The sequence below is a fragment of the Lepidochelys kempii genome, chromosome 3, assembly GCF_965140285.1.
Source record: "Lepidochelys kempii isolate rLepKem1 chromosome 3, rLepKem1.hap1, whole genome shotgun sequence".
In the NCBI taxonomy this organism is placed as follows: Eukaryota; Metazoa; Chordata; order Testudines; family Cheloniidae; genus Lepidochelys; species Lepidochelys kempii.
Window position 1 is genome coordinate 163,612,623 of NC_136382.1, and position 19,965 is coordinate 163,632,587.

A 19,965-nucleotide genomic window follows, 5' to 3' on the forward strand; every position below is an offset into this window, starting at 1 on the left:
GGTATGGAGGAGGGATGGGGGAGTGTTAAAGCAGATCAAAAAGGAAGCTGACCACCAGTTCAGGTGGTCATCATGGACAGGTCTCTAAATGTGATGATACAGCACTGCATCATCTTGTGGTGATGGGATGGGCCATGCCGAAGGCATCCCTATCCTCCAAGGAAGGCCCTAGCCAGCCAAATGAACGTTATGCATGAGTGGGTACAATGTGTGGTGCTGGGGAGACATCCCTGGTTTTCCTCAACCTCTTTTCTACAAATGCATGTTTTATACTTAACCAGGAGGGAAGACTCTGCATTGTGTAAGCAACAAACAGGAAAGGATGACCGGGAATCCTTCTTCTGGAAGATTTTGAAATACTCAATGCAATTTCCTGCAGTTTAGAAGAAGATTTTAAGATAGCTCAGAAGCCAGATCAAAATGAAGCAAAACAAAAAAATCCTGTACATTTATCTAGCCATTTAACAGTAACTTGCCAGAGGCAAGTTATGTTTTATTCAAGTACCAACAACTAGGAGCCAAAGCCAACAAAGCGAGAATGGGTTTTCCACTCTCCTATCCCTACCCTCAGAGTTCTGTGCGATCATGTGCTCATCTCCCATCTAAAATTAGGTCTTTCCTGCTCCTCCTATAGTCATGTCCCCTGACATCTATAGCTCACATTCATGTACATTTTATTTCCATACTTTAGCACCATACTTACTATCCAATTTCAAATGTTTTGACTTACTACATCTCCCAAGATCCTGTCCGGCTCCATAAGTCACTCCTCTTTGTTCCTTTCCATCTCTCGGTTTGCCTTGTTTTCCTTAAACTCCAGTTTCCCCTTATGATTAACTTCCCTCCCATCCAAACCTTTACTCTGTCCCACTCCAGTTTTCTTTCAACTCTTCCTGCCAGGCACCAGCTCTTTCCACTGCAACTTCTTCAGATTTCCCTGCCTAGGGAGTTCTTATTTCATGGGAGAAGGGGATCTGTGTTCCTGCACACCAGCGAAAGAAGGGGGTACCTTTCTCTCTTCTTTTAGCAGAGAAGGGGTCCCTGTGCTCTGCTTCACTCTTCCCTTATTTTTGCTCATGCCTGGGTCCCTTTTTACAAATTATTCTAGCTCCCAAGACAGAGCTGTGTGGCAGAAGCCCTTTCTCTGTAGAGTGGCAAAGGAGTCCTGTATGAATAGTAATCAGAGCAAAGTGTCAGCTCCTTTTGCCAAGGGACCTCCACACTCTTGTCAGTGCCCAGAAGACACTGTAATACCATGGTGGTCATTCTTCTGACCCAGGATTTATTAAACTGTCTTTCTAACTCAGTCATCTCTGCTCCTTAATCAGCCAAAAGGATGACTTTCAACAGCTCAAGGTTCTTTATCACTCCTGAAATTCTGCCCAAAATGGAAGCTGAAGCTTCTCCCACCACCACACCCCCAGCTCCTGCTAGTTTGGGGGTAGGAACCCAGCCCAACCCTGTATCCTACAGGGTATTAACTGCTATATGCTATAAATACTAAATACTATACTGCACCCCTGTATTCAGTTGCTCTGACACTCTTTTGCTTTAATAAGGTATACTTGCCACTAACTGTAAATAATCTCTGTCAGTCAATGGTCTACATTTCCATGTGCAATGAAGTATAGCTGTGAATATGTATTCACCTGTGTGAATTTCTAATAGGATACAGATTGGTTCCCAGACCCTGTCCCCAACAGTTGCTGCAATCCAGCCAGGAGACAGCGGCACTTCAGTCGGTGAAGCAAGTTTCCAAAAGCACAATATATAAAGTTTTTAAAAAATTAGACTCTGCCTAATCAACTGATATGCATTATTAGCCAGAGGTACTCTATATAAGGACTGGTGTGTGCTAGGCTTCGCACGACAAGTTGTATTTGGAACAAAAGGGAATTATAGTACAAACAGAAAACAGTTAGGCAGAAATAGACCCTGACATACACTTTATACTGACCCGCCACGCCTCACCAATTCATTTTTTCCTTTTGCAGGGAACAAAACCGTTATGCCTACATATTCTACAAAGTTTACAGTTTCACAGCATACAGTGTATTTATAGTGAAGGCTAAATATCAGATTGCACAAGTATAATTTCTGGAAAATATCACATAAATTGTGATAACTATCAAAATAAGCTGCTTTATATACAGTCCATCGCAAAACCAGCCAAGTGAAGTCAAATGCCTCAGGTGAGGTTTATAATACAGATAGGTTGTCCTGCTTCAGATTCCCAAATCCAGTTTCTCTGACCAGCATTTCCCATAGCATGAAAAAAGCATTACTTTAGCAAGCCCATTGAATCAATTGGAATTCTCATTCAAAAGAGAAATGAGGCCCCCCAGTTCTGTTCTCAATTACAGTAGGGTTAATCTGGGGTTGCTCCACTGAAGTAAATGTAATTACTTCAAATTTACGTGAGTGTAACTTGGCCCAAGCTTTTAGTATCTCGTTCTAACTGTACTCCCTAACTGAAAACAAGACAAACCACTGTCTGAATTGTAAGTGTGGTATTTGGAACACTGGCTGTGGCTTACATTTAAATCTGACTTATAATGGGGTGATACATTCCATGGCCTCATCATTCTATACCTCAAAAGGGGGCCCTTAAAATATTTTAGGTAACTTTGTCTGAAGTGTAGACTCTACTGTTCAGCTTTTAGGGGCTTATCCAATGCCACTGGAGTCTTGGATTGGGCCCTGAGACACAAAGGGTAAAATGCTGCTCCCAGTTTCTTCAAATTCTTCATTGTAACCTGATGTCCCCCTTGGGCTCTACCCTGGTGCTGTGTGCTTATTTCAGCTTGACTATTTCTTCCTCTAATGTTTCATGTGGTGCATTCCTCTCTTCTACCAGCCTATCAGGTACCCATATATATAGCAGCCTTAGATAGCAGCCACAGTAAGACCAGCGTTTCAACTGCATGCTTCCCGATGCTTTATGATGTGTTACCAAAACATGGCGCCGGTTCCACGGGAAGTCATTTTAACATGTTATTGTTTGACAGTCTGTACCTAATAAAGCTACCTTAAAAACAATGCCTCTCAGAACAACTAGAGTGGATAGAGTCTGCCCTGCTGCGCTTTTCACTTCTCCAGCTTTGCTAAGATACCTATTTATTTTTGGAATGCTTATTCATAAAAGTTGGGCCTTTTCAGAAGAGTGCACAGGCTTTATTCATAAATAGAGAAGCACCTTAATAAAAGAAAGATGTGCTGAAGTCTTCAAAGCAGACAAGAGCACTGATGAACAAAGACATTCCCATAACATCCGAGCTTTATCTGATCAACTTCTAATAAAGCCGGCATTTGGCATAAATCTTTAAAAACATAGCAAGGGCCACTGGAGAATGCTAGGACTTGTTTATTTAATCTTATTCCTCCTCCAAAAGTACTTTAGCCTCCTAATATTCTCTAAAGTCTTCATGTACATCCAAAAGTGCATCGCGTGAATGCTCTCGAGTTGATGGTTAGGGAGGGAGCAGGAAAGATCATTCTCTGGTGTTTGTGGCTGTGCTGTTTTATTTCTTTCCAGCTTCCCACTCTCCAGAGTGCTGATGTTCAGCAGCCACTGTGAACTGATTAAAGGGAGGGTTCAGGGAGGAAAAGGGACAGAAATTATAGCTCTTTTGACAAGTTTAAATATCTGTGGGTCCATCCACCTGTTACAGGCTTGCAAAGATAGTAGCATCTGTGTAATACAGAAGAAATTTGGTTCCTGCTCCTGAGAGAGAGCCTTCCTTTGATGACAAGGATGAAATAGTTAGCACCTGTATAGCACGTCATATCTGCACAGGGCTTTTCACTGATCCTCAGAATGCCACTGTGCGGTAAGTAAGTGTTATTATTCCCCTTTGACAGATGGGGAAACAAAGTCAATCAGAGTTACTATAAGTGCATGTCTTGGACCAGCTTGTGGAGTCATGTCATTACCTCAAAAATAAACTTTCATTTTAAGTTTTTAGCCATTGTGGCTGTAAAGAAAATCTTGAATATATGCCCCTGATGTAACCAATGCAGTCATGTCCGCCTGAGTCCACAGGGAGACAGAAACAATAGCTTTGAGAAGTGTAAATTCCCTGTGCATCTCAATGGGTGTTAACTCTGAGATCTATTATGTGACAGGAGGAGAGGATTGTAGAAGGCCTGGGCCAACCTCTCAAACAGCATACTCTGGCTACTGGAGTAAATATAAGGAGGCCTCCTTGCTGCCAACCCTGCCTCTCTGGGGGTGGGGAAGGGGTGGCAGAAGGGTCCCCTTAAGGGAAGAAAGGCCCTTGTTACTGCTGCTGGAGTAAGAATGGGGCTCCATGCCACTACCCCACCTCTCTGGGAAAGAAGACACTGGCACCATTACATCAAATAGAGGGCTGAAGACCTGGGTGATTTGTGTTTTGGTGCATCTAGGTCCTTGATTGCCTTAATAGAGTCCTGAAGTTAGTGCCTTTATTGGGCCTTAGCAAAAAGCAGTGCACTCATTTTCTGATGAGGCCTCAAAGGAATGGGTGAGTACTGTCAATAGAAGATCTTAGGGAAGCAAAGATGCTGCCTTCTATCTTTTTCAGCTTGAAGGGGTGGTTCTGTAAGGTGAGGGACCCAGGTACCTGGAGAACTAGCGGGAGAAGGCAAGGAAAGTTTATCTTTGTGATAGCTGTCACATGCTACTTTCCTAGTTTTAATCTTTCCCACCTTTATATTTTTGACTGCAACTGTTCCCAAGGTAAGACTATGACACTAACTCCAAATACTAGGACCCAGTCCTTCCATGCATGCTCCATTCACTTCTGTCTAACCAGGTCAGAAAGAACACCAACTGGTCCCAGCCCCGGTGCACACGCTCAAATCATAGCCTCTCTGACTATGAGGTGAAATCTGCTACATGGCAAAGTTAACCAGGTCTCTTTGTTTCCATGGAGCTCTCCACCCCTCATGTCATCCTTGCACATACCATACTGGGGAACACCTCCTTCCCCTTGAAGTGGCTCCAGCCCCTCCCAACCCCCCTGAATTCAGCTCCAAAGAGGTAGGTAGGGGACTCCCATGCACTCTCATTCCTTGAAAGTGGTGGGCGTGGAAGTACTTTTTAAAACTAATGAATAGGATCTCATTAATGCAATGCAACTCTGACACACAATGCAAATCCCCACCCCTGAACTCAGTGGGAGTGGGAAGCTAACAATCAAATTATATATCCCCCATGTGGTATGCAACGCCACATTGTCCCTTCCAGGCTCACTAGTGCTGGCAGGCCTAGCACAAGCTGTCCCTCCACATATCCCACAGCAAAGCAGGAAGTGAGGGTTGTATTTATGCATGAAAGGGGAATATGGGATGTGCAGGCTGACTCTACTAGCAGCCCTGCTGCTCTTGTGTGAGACTCGCTGTCCATGCATGGGACTGTGTACTAGAAGCAGTGACAGGGGCTGGCTGTGAATGTCTCTGCAGACGGTAACTTTCTTTTATTATTCCTCTCTCTTTCCTGCCTCTATCAAACCAGAAGACTTAAGAACCTGCCTCAGCACTCCCTGCTTTACCTCCCATATGCAGGTTCTATTCAAGCTCTCCTCCATTCACAAGACATCTGTCTTTTTTTTTTTATCCCCTTTTCCCCCCACCCCTTGATTTTCCCTTCCTCTCCAGTTCCAACTCTCCATGTTGGACAACAATTCATCTTTGAGCCAACTGAGGCACTTCAAAGAACTGGTCTTCTGAAGACCCTACCAAGTTCCCCTTCTTTTGCTGCCTCCTATTGGGCCTGCAGGTCTTGGAGTGGTCAGAAAGAGAATTTAGCAATACTTAGAGATGGTGGGCCTCATGTAGGCAGAGCCACTAGTGAAGGTACCTTATAGCACAGATTTGCCATTACAGAGCTGGCTGAATGATTGGGGTCAACCCTTTTACTGAGAGCTGTATATAAGGATGTAAGATTGGTAACTAGGCCGCAGTGAAAAGGAAAATAAAAACCACAAGAGGAGGGAACTGGCGATAAGAATGTCCCAGAGTTTCAGGAGCCTTTAAGAAGTGAATCAGAGTGTCTCACTTCAGTACTCAGTGGACAGGTGGCCATACGAACGCATCACTCCAATAGGTGTGCTGCAGAGGAAATGTTGCAATTTCAGTTTATCACACTGGGGACCTAAAACTGTATTATAGTCCCAGGCTTGGTGTCTTTAATCAGTAAGTAAGAGCAAAATAATAAGCACAACCTATTCTTCTCATACAAGAACACACACAGCTAGCTGGCTTTAGCCTTCTGTTTCTTTGGGGAAGTCTGATTTGATTGCACTCCCATCTAAATTTACTGCTGATATAAAACCTTCCCTCATTACCCCCTGCCCAAAACAAAAAAAGTAGGCAGCCCTCACCAATAACTGTATATATAAGGCCAAAGTACGTGCCTTTTCCCAGGTGTCTATACTTTACCTAGGGCACAAGCTTGCTCAATTCAAGCCCAAACCCCCAATAATGAGCTTCAGCTGGCCCTCATTACCAGTCAGGTACTCAGTTAAGAAAAGGCACTTTTTTAACCCTCCTGTCCCTCACTGCCCAAATGAAGAAATTCAATGGGTTTTTAACTCAGGCTGCCTCAAATACACACCTTTTAGGATGCTGATTAGCTACCACAGAAGCACTGTGACAGTAACTCCTGTTGATGGGAGCCAGGTGCCTAAATACCATTGAGGAGTTGGGCCCTTAGAGGAAGTCTCAGTAGGGAGACCAGGTGAGTACACAGACTGAATTACCCTCAGGTAGGGAGATGCACATTGGTGTGGTAGCATAGCGAGCTTGCAACGTCACTCCCCTATGATCTATCTATCTTGTTTATAAATAGAGGGTTTCGGTCAAAGACTCTTCATCAAAGACTCACTTTAATTTTTTCTTTTAATGCATGTTACTGAAACTTCAAAATCATATCATATATTTGAACTTATCTTCCACTCCATCACGGCTATCAAATAAAGCTAGGTTCCAGTCTACAACCAGCTGCAGTTCTGAACTCCGGCACTCCTGCTGCTGATTTCTAAGAGGATTCTGAGACCCTTTGCTTTGTGAGCTGGGCACCTGAAACAGAATTCCACATATCCCTGGCCTAAATGATGACTGCAGTGCATACTCTCATGGCAGCTTCTCAGGGATGATGGCAGCAGAGCTCCAATTTCAAGAAAGCAGCACAAACTCTTAAAGCAAATGGTAATACCCCTATGCCACTGAGCTGTACTTTACTCCACAAGCAGTCTCACTGAAGTCAATGGTACTGCCCAGAGTCTCTCCTGTGGACTTTACTGGGGTTTAACAGGTTTGATCCAAGGCAGAATGCCTAGCAGAGAAGCACTGCTACACTAGTGTCATGTGGTTCCTGTAATACCCATATGATAACCAACATACTCCTTTGGTGAGAACTCCTGGGAGCTGAGCTCATAAGTCACCATACCACATTAGCTGAAGTGCCTGCTGAACTTTCAGAGTAACCAACAAAAAACCATTTTATTAAAATATAAACAAATCTCACCAGGACCTATGGAAGAGAGGCGAGAGCATGTAACTCTCTGTCTCTGCTTCCTCCTTTCCCTTTGATCTATGTGGCTGTCCTATAGAAACCACCCGAGTACCACGAATAAAGCCTGAAATTGTAATCTTGCTTTGAAATGCTATAACGACTTTTGGTAAGGAAGAGTAAACAGGCTCTGATCCAGTTCAGCTGGAGATTAGGCCTGATAACAACAGCCCCATTTCTCACATGTAAACTAGTGATTAGATCAAGAGATGGAGAATTAGGATCCTGGATTCTGTTCCTTGCTCTTGCCACTGACTCAGTGTGTTATTTGGGGCAGGTCATGCAGGGTCAAGTTTCATAAGCACCCTCCAATGTTGCATTCCCAACTTTAGACATCTGAGGTCTAATTTGCAAAGGTGCTGAGCACATTACAGCTCCCCCTGTCTTCAACTGAAGTTGCTAGCTACCTAAATTTGGGGATGCTTTTGAAAATTGGGTCTTACCTCTTTCTGTCTCATTTTGTTCCATCTGTTTAATTGGGGATAATAAATTTTGTTTACTTCAGAAAGGTGCTGTAAGACCTAATTCGTGAATTAGTATTTGTAGAGGACTTTGAGATTTTGCAATGAAAGGAGATGTAGAAGTGCAAAGTATTATTATCATTTATTAATTTACTAGCCTGAACTGTGAAGACACTTGAAATTAGTTTTTCAGTTTAAGATTTTGAACACATGAAGCCTGATTCTCTCCTTGCTTACATAAGTGTAAACTGGGAGTCACTCCACTGAAATCAATGGAGTCACTTGAGGGTGAACCAAAATAAGACAGCAGAGAATCAGGCTCATGGAATGTTATCATAAGGACTTAGTACAATCATCCACAGTAACAGTCAGAGCTTTACCTGATACAGTTCTATTCGTTGTTCAGATACCCGTGCCTTTGAATTCTGCAAACGAAAAACTCTAAACTCTGCCTTCACCAAGTTGGAAGCATTTTTCTCCATCGCTGAGACGTCAAATCTTACGATTCTGTAGTAAAGGCTGTAATAGTTTGGTGGGATGGCATCTGCAAGAAGTTAGTGTAATCTTTTAAAACGATAAAATACATTGTTCTTTCAAAGACCGCAACATAAGATAGCTTCAAGAAACAGTAAGGGAAATGTGTGCAGCATGATTCAGTTTCCAACGGCCAATTTAATATCATTAACAATTTAACCAGAAAAATAAACACATGTGTTTAACTAGGGGAATAGCAGATTAATAGCGATTAACAAACCATTTCAAACTCTATTTCAGGGCATGCATTTAACCCTGTTCTTTGAAAGTAACAGTGGAAAATCCTGGATGCTTATAAATTGGAGCAAGTTCATGACAGTTGATATCTGGAGAATGACTTCAGACTTGCATAGGCTTAATTGTATTTTCCAAGAAAACAGAACTTAATGGCAAGCACTTTGCCCCGTGTAGGTTTCATTATTTCAAAGCCGACAGTAAAAATGCCCAGCCCTGTACAATGTGTTTTCTGTTTTAAATATTTTGATTGTATTAAAGTGCAAAAAAATAATTAGAAGGGAAAGGGAATAGACAAGCATGTACAAAACAGAGAACTACATATCCAGTGACCAACTATAAACAATACATGATCATGTATATTAAAATGAACTGCTGTGCACTGAAGAGGATCAGGCAAAAGCACAGGCACTATTTTAACATTTGGAAAAGCTGAACCAAAATCTTAAAAGACAGCGTTACAAAAATCATCAGTTTAAATTTCAAAAGGCTTCCGCTCCTAAAGCTTATCTGATGTTAACATGGCAAGCACTTACACCCAATGCCATGTAACATAATGGGTTCAGTGATCCTCATAAGCTGTTCTACCTAATTATGTCCACGAGCACAAACAACAAACCATGTATAGTGCTACTCCTGGGGGAATTCTGCACCACTGCATGTGTGCAGAATTTATGTCCCCCACAGATTTCTTTGCTTCCCCGCAGAAAAATGACTTTCTGACAGGGAAGCAAAGGGAAGCCACAAAAGCAGTGTTGCAACCCTCCCAGCAGTATGTTTCAGGTGCTCAGGGCAGCCACCAGAAAGGTAGATCACTGTGGGGCAAGGGGAAGGACTGGGGAAGACCCGGCTGGTGGCTTCTATCCTGCACCAGGCTCAGCTGCTAGTCCCGGCTGGGCTGGAAGGACGAGACTTCCTCTTCCCCTGCACGGCATCTGGGGCTGAGTCAGACCCACCCCCAGATTTCTCCCCCAACTGCAGGAAGCTCTGCAAACTGCCCCCCGCACCCCACTTCCTGCACCCATCGCTCCTCAGCTACAGGGGGAGGGATCCCTGTACAGGGAGCTGCTCTCCCATCCACCCAAACCCCTTGCATCCAGACCCCCTCATACCCACACCCTTCCACTGAGCCTCACCCCCACCCATGAGCCCCACTCCCCCAGCATCTGGACCCCCCCATTGAGCCCCTCATACACAGACACCCCTGCCAAGTTCAGTCCCCCCTACACCCAGACCCTCCCCCTGCTGGTCCCCAACCATCTTCACCTGGACCCCCTGCAGAGTTCCATTACTGCTGCACCTAGAACTTTCCCCCTCCCTGCCCCAAGCCCCTGTGCATCTAGACTCCCCACACACACTCAGATCCCCCACTGAGCTGCCTACACCCAGACTGCCTCACACAGAACCCTCTCAACCCACACCTGGATCCCCCACACTAAGCCCCTCCACACTTGAATCCTGGCTTGCTGAGCCTGCCTGCCCACACCTGGCATGGAGAGGCAGGGCCCTGGAGTGTTTCTGGGGCAGGCCCGATCCTTGTGCTGTGTCAGGGTTGGGTGCAGCCTCACTGTTAAGTCCATGTCCCAGTGGGGAGCTGCACAGTGATCTCCCACCTCTGTGCAGCCACTAGCCTGTGCTCTCTAAAGCCATGCTGGAGCCTCTACATTTATTTGACAAAGAACATTTGCATAATTTTAAAATACTGTGTGCAGAATATTTATTTTTTTGGTGCAGAATTTTTAATTTTTTGGCACAGGAGTAGTAGTGTTGCTGAAAACGCACTGCAAGTGTGACATTCTCCACATCCTGCTGTTTGGCAAGAGGTCCTCCAATTGCAGAGTGGGTACAGTGAGCCAAATTCAGAGATGAGTCCAAGTGAATCTAGGGGCCTCATACAACTCCCACTAAAGCTAAGGGGAAGTCTAACTTTTCTTTTACATTTTTTTAAATTGAAAACTGTATAGAAGAGAAATAAAGATGAAAAACACATAATGGTGGTGGTGGGGAAAGCATTACAAATTGACAAAGTGGGCCAAATCCTCTGTCCATGTAACTCCATGCGCTTCATCAAGGTTATGCCAGCAGAAAATTTGGGCCACCATCTTTAAAACACAACATTCTCCCCACCTCAATACACTTGTCATGAAGTGGAAGCAGTTGGCACATGGCACATTATAGGATTGGGCCTCTGGACAGTTAAAAACCCAAGTGTGACTCTCGAGCTTTCTCAAACGTCCTGGAGAAGACTCTTGCTCAAACCCTTTTCTGTAGTATACTGACTCGCGGGCATTAATCCATTCTCATACTGATGGAATGGAGTTCTTTCTTCTGTGATGCATTATACAATTCCTAGCTGTAGCAAAGGCAACTCCAATAAGTTTGAGTCTATTTCTAAGCCACTAGTTGTAGAGGATGATTGGGACAGATCATTAATAATGGAAACCCACAAACAAAGAACATGTTGCATGTTTACAATGTCTTTAAGGTATTTTTCCACAGCTATCTGAACTTTTGAACAACCCCACAGTTCTAGATAATTTTCAAAAAGGCACCAGCCTCACATTTATGTTTAGTACACCTGTCACTGTTCATTGCATCTATTTTATGCATTCTGGATTTGAATACGGTAAAGAACAAATACAAGGCAAGTACCAATGCAGTAAAGAGAAGGGCACCATCAGCAAAGAGTGAAATCATATATTTCTACTGTCCTTATGCCCTTTACAAGGGCAGCTCCTCTAGATATATGGCTCAAAATCTCATTAAAACCTGGAAAATGGATAATCTTAAAAAGTAATTCTTAATAAGAGGAAAACTTCAGATGACAAAGAACTGATCTAGACCATAGTTTGGCTTCTCTATACATAGTAGATAACCAATTCTCAGAATACATACCAAAGCCCACATAAAAGGGATTCCCAAAATAAAGTTCCACTCAACGTGGTCAAATGCCTCTCTCACAGCTAGTGCATTGACTTACCAGTCTTTCTTACTGATCCCATCAATTAAAAAATCTTCTCAAATTAGCAAATATACCAAATCCTAAAACAAACCCCAAATGATTACTATGCTGGGCAACAACCTTGCCACCCTGCTGGCTAAAATGTCTGCTATAATCTTACCATCGGAATTCAAGGAGAATTTGGTCTATAAAGCCTCGCTAACAGGAAGTCCTTATCTTGAGTAATACAATGGTCATGGGCCTAGGGTGACCCGATTTTATAGGAACAGTCCTGATATTTGGGACTTTTTCTTATATAGGCACCTATTATCCCTCACTCCCATCCTGATATTTCACATTTGCTATTTGGTCACCCTATGTGGGCCTCTCTCAAAGTACTAGGGAACTGCCTTCTTCTAAAAGCTTCCCTTTAAATATCAAACAAAATTTAGTCTCAATACTTTTGAGAAATTCTATCAGAAAGGTTTCAGAGTAGCAGCCGTGTTAGTCTGTATCTGCAAAAAGAAAAGGAGTACTTGTGGCACCTTAGAGACTAACAAATTTATTTGAGCATAAGCTTTCGTGAGCTACAGGTTCCGATAAGTGAGCTGTAGCTCACAAAAGCTTATGCTCAAATAAATTTGTTAGTCTCTAAGGTGCCACAAGTACTCCTTTTCTTTCTATCAGAAAGGTGTCTGAACCGGGGGGGGGGGTATATGCCCATTTAGAGCAGAAATAGGTTTCTTGATTTCTTTTTCTCTTATAGGGAACTCCAAGATTACTACCTGTCCCTTGTTCAAATCTTGTCCTACTAGGAAAAGAAAATATTTAATAGAACCCTCAGATTTCACATCATGGGAGGAATATAATTTTGCCTAATAATGCCTAAATATATGATTGATTCTTTAGGATTAATTGTAAATTGTACTTCCTTGTCAATTATTTGAGGTATTGGCCTACAGTTTTATTCCCTGTGGATAAACCAAGTTAGGAAAGGGCTACTCCTCCCATACACACAGGCAAATGCACACAAATACACAAACACACACATCCTGTTCATATGCTTTTATTTGAGGTACATAAGATTCTATTCATCCCTCTGTGTCAGAATTAAATTAAGTTCTACTGTATGTCCACATATGTCTTCCTCTATTTCTACTGAACAAGATCTAGCAAGGGTATCCTCCAGGTTGCTCAATGTTGTTTATAGAAATTATACTTCCTTCTCCCTTTTCTGTTTTTTGTTTTAGATACAGACTATTATTAATCCATGAATGCATTCTTGAAGGATCTGCCAGTAATTTCTTTGACACACCTCCACAATATATTTTTTCTGATCAAACAAAATCAATATTTTTATCTATTTATTTAAACATTTTTCCATTGCCAAATAAAATCTAATTCAATCTCCATTACACAAAAGGTGTGGGGATATCAACGATTTGAAAATAACTGAGGACGGGTTACTTAACTTACAAAATCTTTACAAATAACTGCAGAATTGGGGCTTCAGAAATCTATCCATCCTATTGTATCATCATTAAGTCTGTGTATTGTAGCCGTCTTTAAGATAGTAGAAAGACTCACATTGACTTTAAAAAACGTTGGATTTGGCCCCAAGTGACTCTAAAATGCTGTAATTTGTACCTTCTTCTGACCCCTCCTTAGCATACAAATTGTGTCAAATTAGGCACAGTTGGACTCCCTTCAACTCCCCTTTGACTCTGGCCCAAGAATTTCAATGCATTTACACCAGGGATGAGTCTGTCCCGTTTAGTTTCCAAGCACAGTTTCATTGTTAGAGAGCAGAAGCCTTAAATATTCTTTGAAAGAGCATCACAAATGAGTGGAACTAATTCAATATGTTTCCTGTTGTTAGGAAATGTAAACAACTTTTCTTTTCTCATTGGTAGAAACCATAAGGACTGACTTCACACATCCACCCACACTGGAAAGGCTGAGAGCTTCAATCTAATCCTTCCATCAAGGGCTGGTAATAAATGCTTCAAAGATTTATTTTTATTCCCTTTTGTGTTTATTAAACTTTGGAGGGTTTTCTTTGCTTTTTATTTTCCCCTCCTGTCTTCTTCTTTCTGGTGCTCTGCCCGTTCTTCATTATGACAGTTACAAAACATGGTGTCCCCTTTTTCCCCCCCTCTGTCTCTCCTTTTTATTCTTCTTAACTGAATTATATGAATGGCCATGTAGTAGGCTTTGAAGAAGCATATGCAAATATTTATAAGAGGAGTTTGATTGTTATTAAATGCAGTTGTTATGCTTTCTATGCTCTGGCAGAGATCCCAAACCCTCTGACTATTAGAACCATTTAGGCTGTTTAGATTGCAACTCACTGACAGCAATAGCCTACTTTAAAAAAAAAAGGCAGCAGTCACTTTTGCATAACATGACATTGTTTCTTCCACCTCCTGTTTAGATTTCATTCTTGGCCCTACATATGGATTCTTGTCCAGAGCAGCAGCCCCCCCCCCCCCCTTAACAACAATGGCATGTGACAACTGAAGCTGTATGTACTGGGAGGTGGAGGGAAAGGCAACTTGTAAGCTATCACTGAATATCTTTCCAGCAGGATCCTATCCTTGCTGTCAGGCGCCCTCTTCCAGTGAAAAGCCCTCCAAGGAATGAGACAGTTGTCTAACACATCTGGATTCCAAAACCTCACGGCTAATTATTCTGCTCACCCCTTGTGACTCCAACATGACTGTAGAATTCTGCGGGAAGCAGAGTCTCCCGAATGCAATCAGTTGCCTATACACAGATGAGCCAAATCATGCCTATGGCCTTCATTCACGTTTTCAGGGGTCCAACATTCAAGTATTCAGAGGCCCAAATGGACAGCTCAGATGTACACCCCAAGGTAAGCTTTTCCCTCTGTGATAAAGACTTCTGAAGACATCCATCTGCTATTCCAACGCCTTGGACCTAGATGGATCATACTGTGGCTGCAATGTGGAGTTCGATGCAGATATCTACTGAGATATAATTCCCAACTTCCTGCAGTGATGCCACAAAGTCAGAAAGTCAGCTCTGCTCTGGCTCCCTATCTGGATCTGCTTTAACATCCCAATTTTTAATCTTCCAAGTTGTCAATGGGTTATTACCTGACTCCTTCAGCTACCACTTCTCTATCCACAGTCCCCTGCTAAAACTAACATCCAACAGGGACACTGATGGAGCAAAGGGTGACATTCTTGGGAGTGTACAGCAGGGAATCTTCAGCTGAGGGCTCCTGGCAATGGAATTCCCTTCCACTACAGATCAGGATACATTTATGTCTTCCCTCTTTCAGAGCATAATGCAAGACATATCTATTTGTAGCTTCTGTTATTGAGGGAGGCCCAGATTTGTAAAGGCGTTTAAGTATTGCTGCACTCCACAGTGCAATCCATCACTTATTTAGGAATCTAAGTCTCATTTTCAAAAGGGATGTAGGCACTCACAAGCCTAAATATCATTGATTGTCAATGGGATTTGGTTCCTAAGTGCCTAAATGCCTTTTGAAAATGAGACTTTTTAAGGCTCCTATGTCAGTTAGAAGTTGCAATGCCGAGTGCAGCAATGCCTAAACATCTTTTAAAATCTGTTCTGGAGGGCCAAAGCAAAATGGTAGGTAGCTTGATCTATTCCACAGAATAATACCTAATAATAAATCCTAATCACAGTGGGCAGAGGGGAGGGAAAGGAAGTGGAGTACAAGGTTCACAATCTCATACCCCTGGTACTTCTTTGAATTTGTGTGTTTGGTATCTACATATCATGGCAATGGACATAATATATTTGGATAGACAGTGAGACACAAAAAGAAAGTAAGCGATATTTCCTTAGCATAAGGGCAGTAAGAAAAAGAATACGTTTGGGACCCAACTGCTGACTACTCTTCTGAAACTGTGGGAGAAGTGAGGATTGATGACAACAGAAATCAAATCAGTTGCTGTACCACAGATACTGGCTGCTAGAATTGTCAACACAGCAGAATGGTAAAAAACCAATATGCCACCATGAAGAACATGGATTGTCAAGTCCAAATCCTTGCTATGAAAAAAAAACAAACCCCAAACCCTAGCCCGAGACAGGACTCCTACTCTAGTTACCCAAAAAGCTGGCTTTTCCCCATCAGTTGTATTTACACAAACCAATGCTGATGAGGTCTCTTTACTTAATTAACTTCTTTCCATATTAGCTCATGAACTTTCAAGAGTCATTATGGTCAATGCATACCCAGAAGGGAATCTATCTGTGTAATTTTCTCTTTATATTTTCACGAACTGCCTATCAGGACTCAATGTACATCACAGGCCCTGTTCAGCTGATAGCTAATAGACTATCGTCTATGCTGAAATTATACAAGTATTACAGCAGGAAGAGGCGAGTTCTGTCCATGCTGTGCCTATGAAGCTCCACATAGCCACGCAGTGCACAGCCAACTACAGCCATACAGTTCTAGGAGGGCATGGATGTACAAGATGATAATTATCCAACTTTGTGCTTAATGTTCCACTGTTGAACTGCTGTTCCTCTGTAAAAATCTACAATACAATAAGAAAATAATATGTTTATCTGCTTGGAAAGTTGGCCACAGTTAGAAAAAGATGTAATTTTCTAACAGAGATGATGCATAACTGTTGATAGTGGGAGGACACAATTTAAAGGTTCCCCTGCCCCCCTCCCCTAATCCGGTCAAGTCACACACCCAGGCAGGCCTCCCCCTTACCCTCAGTCTCCCCTCCCGGAAAGCAGCAGCCCGTCCCTGCAGCGCCCAGCTGTTGCTCCAGCCTCTCCCCGCAGGGTGAAGCTTGCAGCACAGCTTGCCTCTGCGGTCACTTGACTGGCTCAGTTCCACCAGCTGCCGTGCAGGGCAAGGGCCCAGCAGCACCACCTGACTGAGCAAGGCAGGCTCTGAGTCAACAGGAAATCCAAGCACGGGAGTGGGGCAGCAATGGCCGTGCCGTGAGCCCCTGGAGCCCGGGTGGTTTCCTTCCAGCTGTGGTTTCCAAGACACCGCCCCCACACATACACCCCAGAAGGGCGTCCCCATCAGCCACCCCATGGCCCTGGTTAAATCGCCCACAGGTCCCAGTGCGAGACCCAAACAAGTACTGGGAGATCTGCCCAGCAGTGACCCTGCAGCCGGCCTGGCAGAAATGTGCGGTGGGGGGGGGGGTCACATGACCCTGTCTCCCCTCCCCAGCCATGTGTTGCCTCTGATTGTGCATGTTCTCCCTTCCACTCCCATTCCCATGAAGCTACGAATCTTTGCAGTCTCAACTTAAAACATAATTCAATCTGGAAAACAAACAAACAAGGCAGTAAATGGCTATACACCCCCACCACCTATGCAGCACTCTCGCATGCTGCTCTGCAGACCCTTCAAGTTCTTTACCCAAATCTGAGCTAGCAGAGCATGACTCCGCAGCTTAATGCTGCTACTCTGTGCAATTCCACCCCATACCACCAATACCGGCTGCAAACCGGCTACTCTACTGAACACAATCAGTTCTGGTTCTTCCCTCTCCTGCTTTCATTTACTGTGTGCTACCAAGTGGAGAAGGGCTGCTGTGCAAGACAGCAAGAGCGAATGTATGTCCGTCTTCTGGGCTACATGGCAGTAACAGTTAGCCACTCTGCCAAAACACATCCAGTCCCTGCAGCTGAGGAGACCAGGAGAAAGGATATCAGCTACTTCACTCCCTCAAAATGTGAGGGAGGATGATGAAACTTAACACCAAAGAGTAAAGTTACAGGGACACGTAGGTGCACTCCTGGTTTATCTGAAAAGATGACCTGCGTCTGGTGATGGCCGAAGGCCTCAGATATAGTTGACATTATCATCCCTTTATCAGGCACATACAGCCTCTGCTTTCTGATAGACTGTAGTTGCAATGAAACAGTGAGTTAATTCAGGCTTGGAACCCACCCTGATGCAAAGAGACCCAGGGTCCATTTGCAAACTGTGAAACTAATGCTAACATATTTTTGACAGACATGGATTAACTTCTTCTGGTGCTTTAAGCCAAGACGAGAAAGATGAGATTTTCTGGATGCTCAGCACCCATAATTTGGGATAGATTTTCAAAGTTGCTCAGCTCTCACAGACATACCTAAATAAAGGTCAGATTTTCCAAAGACTATAGTGACCAGTAGTTGCTACGGTGACACTTGTGTCCTGATTTTCAAAAGCACTCAGCACGTGCTATGCTCTTTTGAAAATCTGGCATGTATTCTGCGGCTGAAATGGGAACAGAATGCTCCTGAATATCTGGCCCCAATTGTGGGTGGTGAGACCTACTGAAAATCTGACCTAAATCTTCTCCAATCCCTGGTTCCCTTCTCCAAAAGGCATAAAGCAAAAAACTTTCTCCCAGTCCCTGCTAGTTGCCTAGGATAATGGTGTCAAACGTGATAAACAGACCAACTACAAAAAAGTGCAAACAATTGTTGGACACAAGTGTCTGCGTGATCAGAAAGCCACACAGTGGGCTATAAAGTAACACACTGGGCATGGCCTAAATGAAAAGGCAAAAATGTTATGAAAAAACATCTGTGTATCCTTTCTTTGCCTCTCTCTTTCTCTTGATATTGCCTATTATTTGCCGTTAACAAACCCAACATTAATCTGTCACTGGATGCTGTACAACATCATGGGCACCCATTCCTTCTTCCTTTCCTGCAGATGAATGAACTATTAAAAAAACAAAACCAAACGCTAAGTGCTGTCAAAGTAGAGACAGCAAGAGCTAAATAGTTTCGAGAAAGAGATACTACGCATGCCTGCTTCATTCCAGCCCACACACACTGCCACCCGCTGCAGGAGAATTTTACCAAAATAGAAAGCGATAGTGAAAGAGTCTGGATGGCTGATGGGTGAGGTGAGAGGAAAAGGCCTTTATAAAGAAGGGTGACCATATTTAATGTCAGTGGATAACAAAAGCTGGGTTTTTTCAACAGCTACTATTCCCTTTCAAAAGAAGGCCTGCTGTAAAATAATTACCTGTATGTCAGTGTGCTCTTACTAACCCATGCTTCCTGCATTGCACGACACATGCCAATGACATTATGTGGGATCTAAGAGGCTCCCATAAAGAGAAACAGGCCACAGAACAAATTAGAACACACTTATTTTTGGAGACAGAGAGACCTTGTTGAATTTAGCCTAAACAAAGTGTTGCAGGGTCACCCATTTGCAAAACAGCATGGGGGATCTGATTGCGACTCACGGCTAGGAGGAAAGTGAGAATAAAACCTTAAAATATATACACACCATCACAAAGTCTTTCCACGCACAAAAATCCCATTGATTGGAAAGGGAGTTATATATGTGTGCATCTAACATCTGCTTAGATTGAAAAGAAAATGACCATGGAAATCTAGTGGTAGAGACGGGAGACCAAAGACTAGATACTGTGCAATCAGACGTACATGTTTAAATATATATTTGATTAAATTACCACATGGATTGCGAGGGCCTTTTATTTGTCGTACTTCATAGTCAGACACTGCTATTCAGTCAAACACAAAGCGTGATCCTGGCCCTTTAAAATTCCTCCTGTCTTGAGAGTGCATTCCACTGAATAAGACTGAGTTCCTATAAGAATGACACTTCTCCCCCCTCACAAGAGAAGTGGAATTGTAAAGGGCCAGGACTGTACAGAAGAGCAGTTCCACTATAGATGAAACATCTACGACTATCTGGGGAAACATTTTAGGGTGGTAGGACTAAGCACAAAGACCTGAATCAAAATCCTGATCAAAATATCTCTGAACTATAGAGGTGTTCGAAAGCTATATTCAAATTGTTGAAACCTCTGACTAGAGTAAGAAAGGGGTAGTTGTCTGTGGCCTCCGCTAGAAAAACTCTCTCTCTCTTTCTTCATGGCTGTGCTAGACTATTATATTTGCTGCGTGAGTGCTGTATAACATTACATCTCTAGGATTATAAAATAATAAATGAAGTTACATATTCCTGCCCAGAGCAAGAGAATCCAGATGGGACAAAGCAATCAGTGCTGATGGCACAGTGACAGACCAAAGAAAGACTTAGTATAACCAGTGTTGAATGCTTCACTTTCTTATAAATGAATATGGAACCCTTCCCAGATTATGAATCTGCCCCTCTAAATTACACTTTGCAGGATGAAGCAGAACAAGCAGCACTGGAGTGGGGAAGACTAGTAATTATTCCTTCTCTCTGTCTCTCTCTGGAAGATCAGACACTCACCCCTTTG

The 19,965-nt window shown here is 43.1% G+C and overlaps 1 protein-coding gene across 1 annotated transcript in view; it reads right to left on the bottom strand.

Annotated features, from left to right (window-relative positions):
* Window positions 1-19,965, bottom strand: part of TGFB2 (transforming growth factor beta 2) — a 74,290-nt gene that overhangs the window by 19,308 nt on the left and 35,017 nt on the right. The window contains exon 2 of the mRNA XM_073338869.2: window positions 8,397-8,560. Coding sequence (XP_073194970.1) covers window positions 8,397-8,560 — 164 coding nt within the window. The remainder of the gene's footprint in view (window positions 1-8,396; window positions 8,561-19,965) is intronic.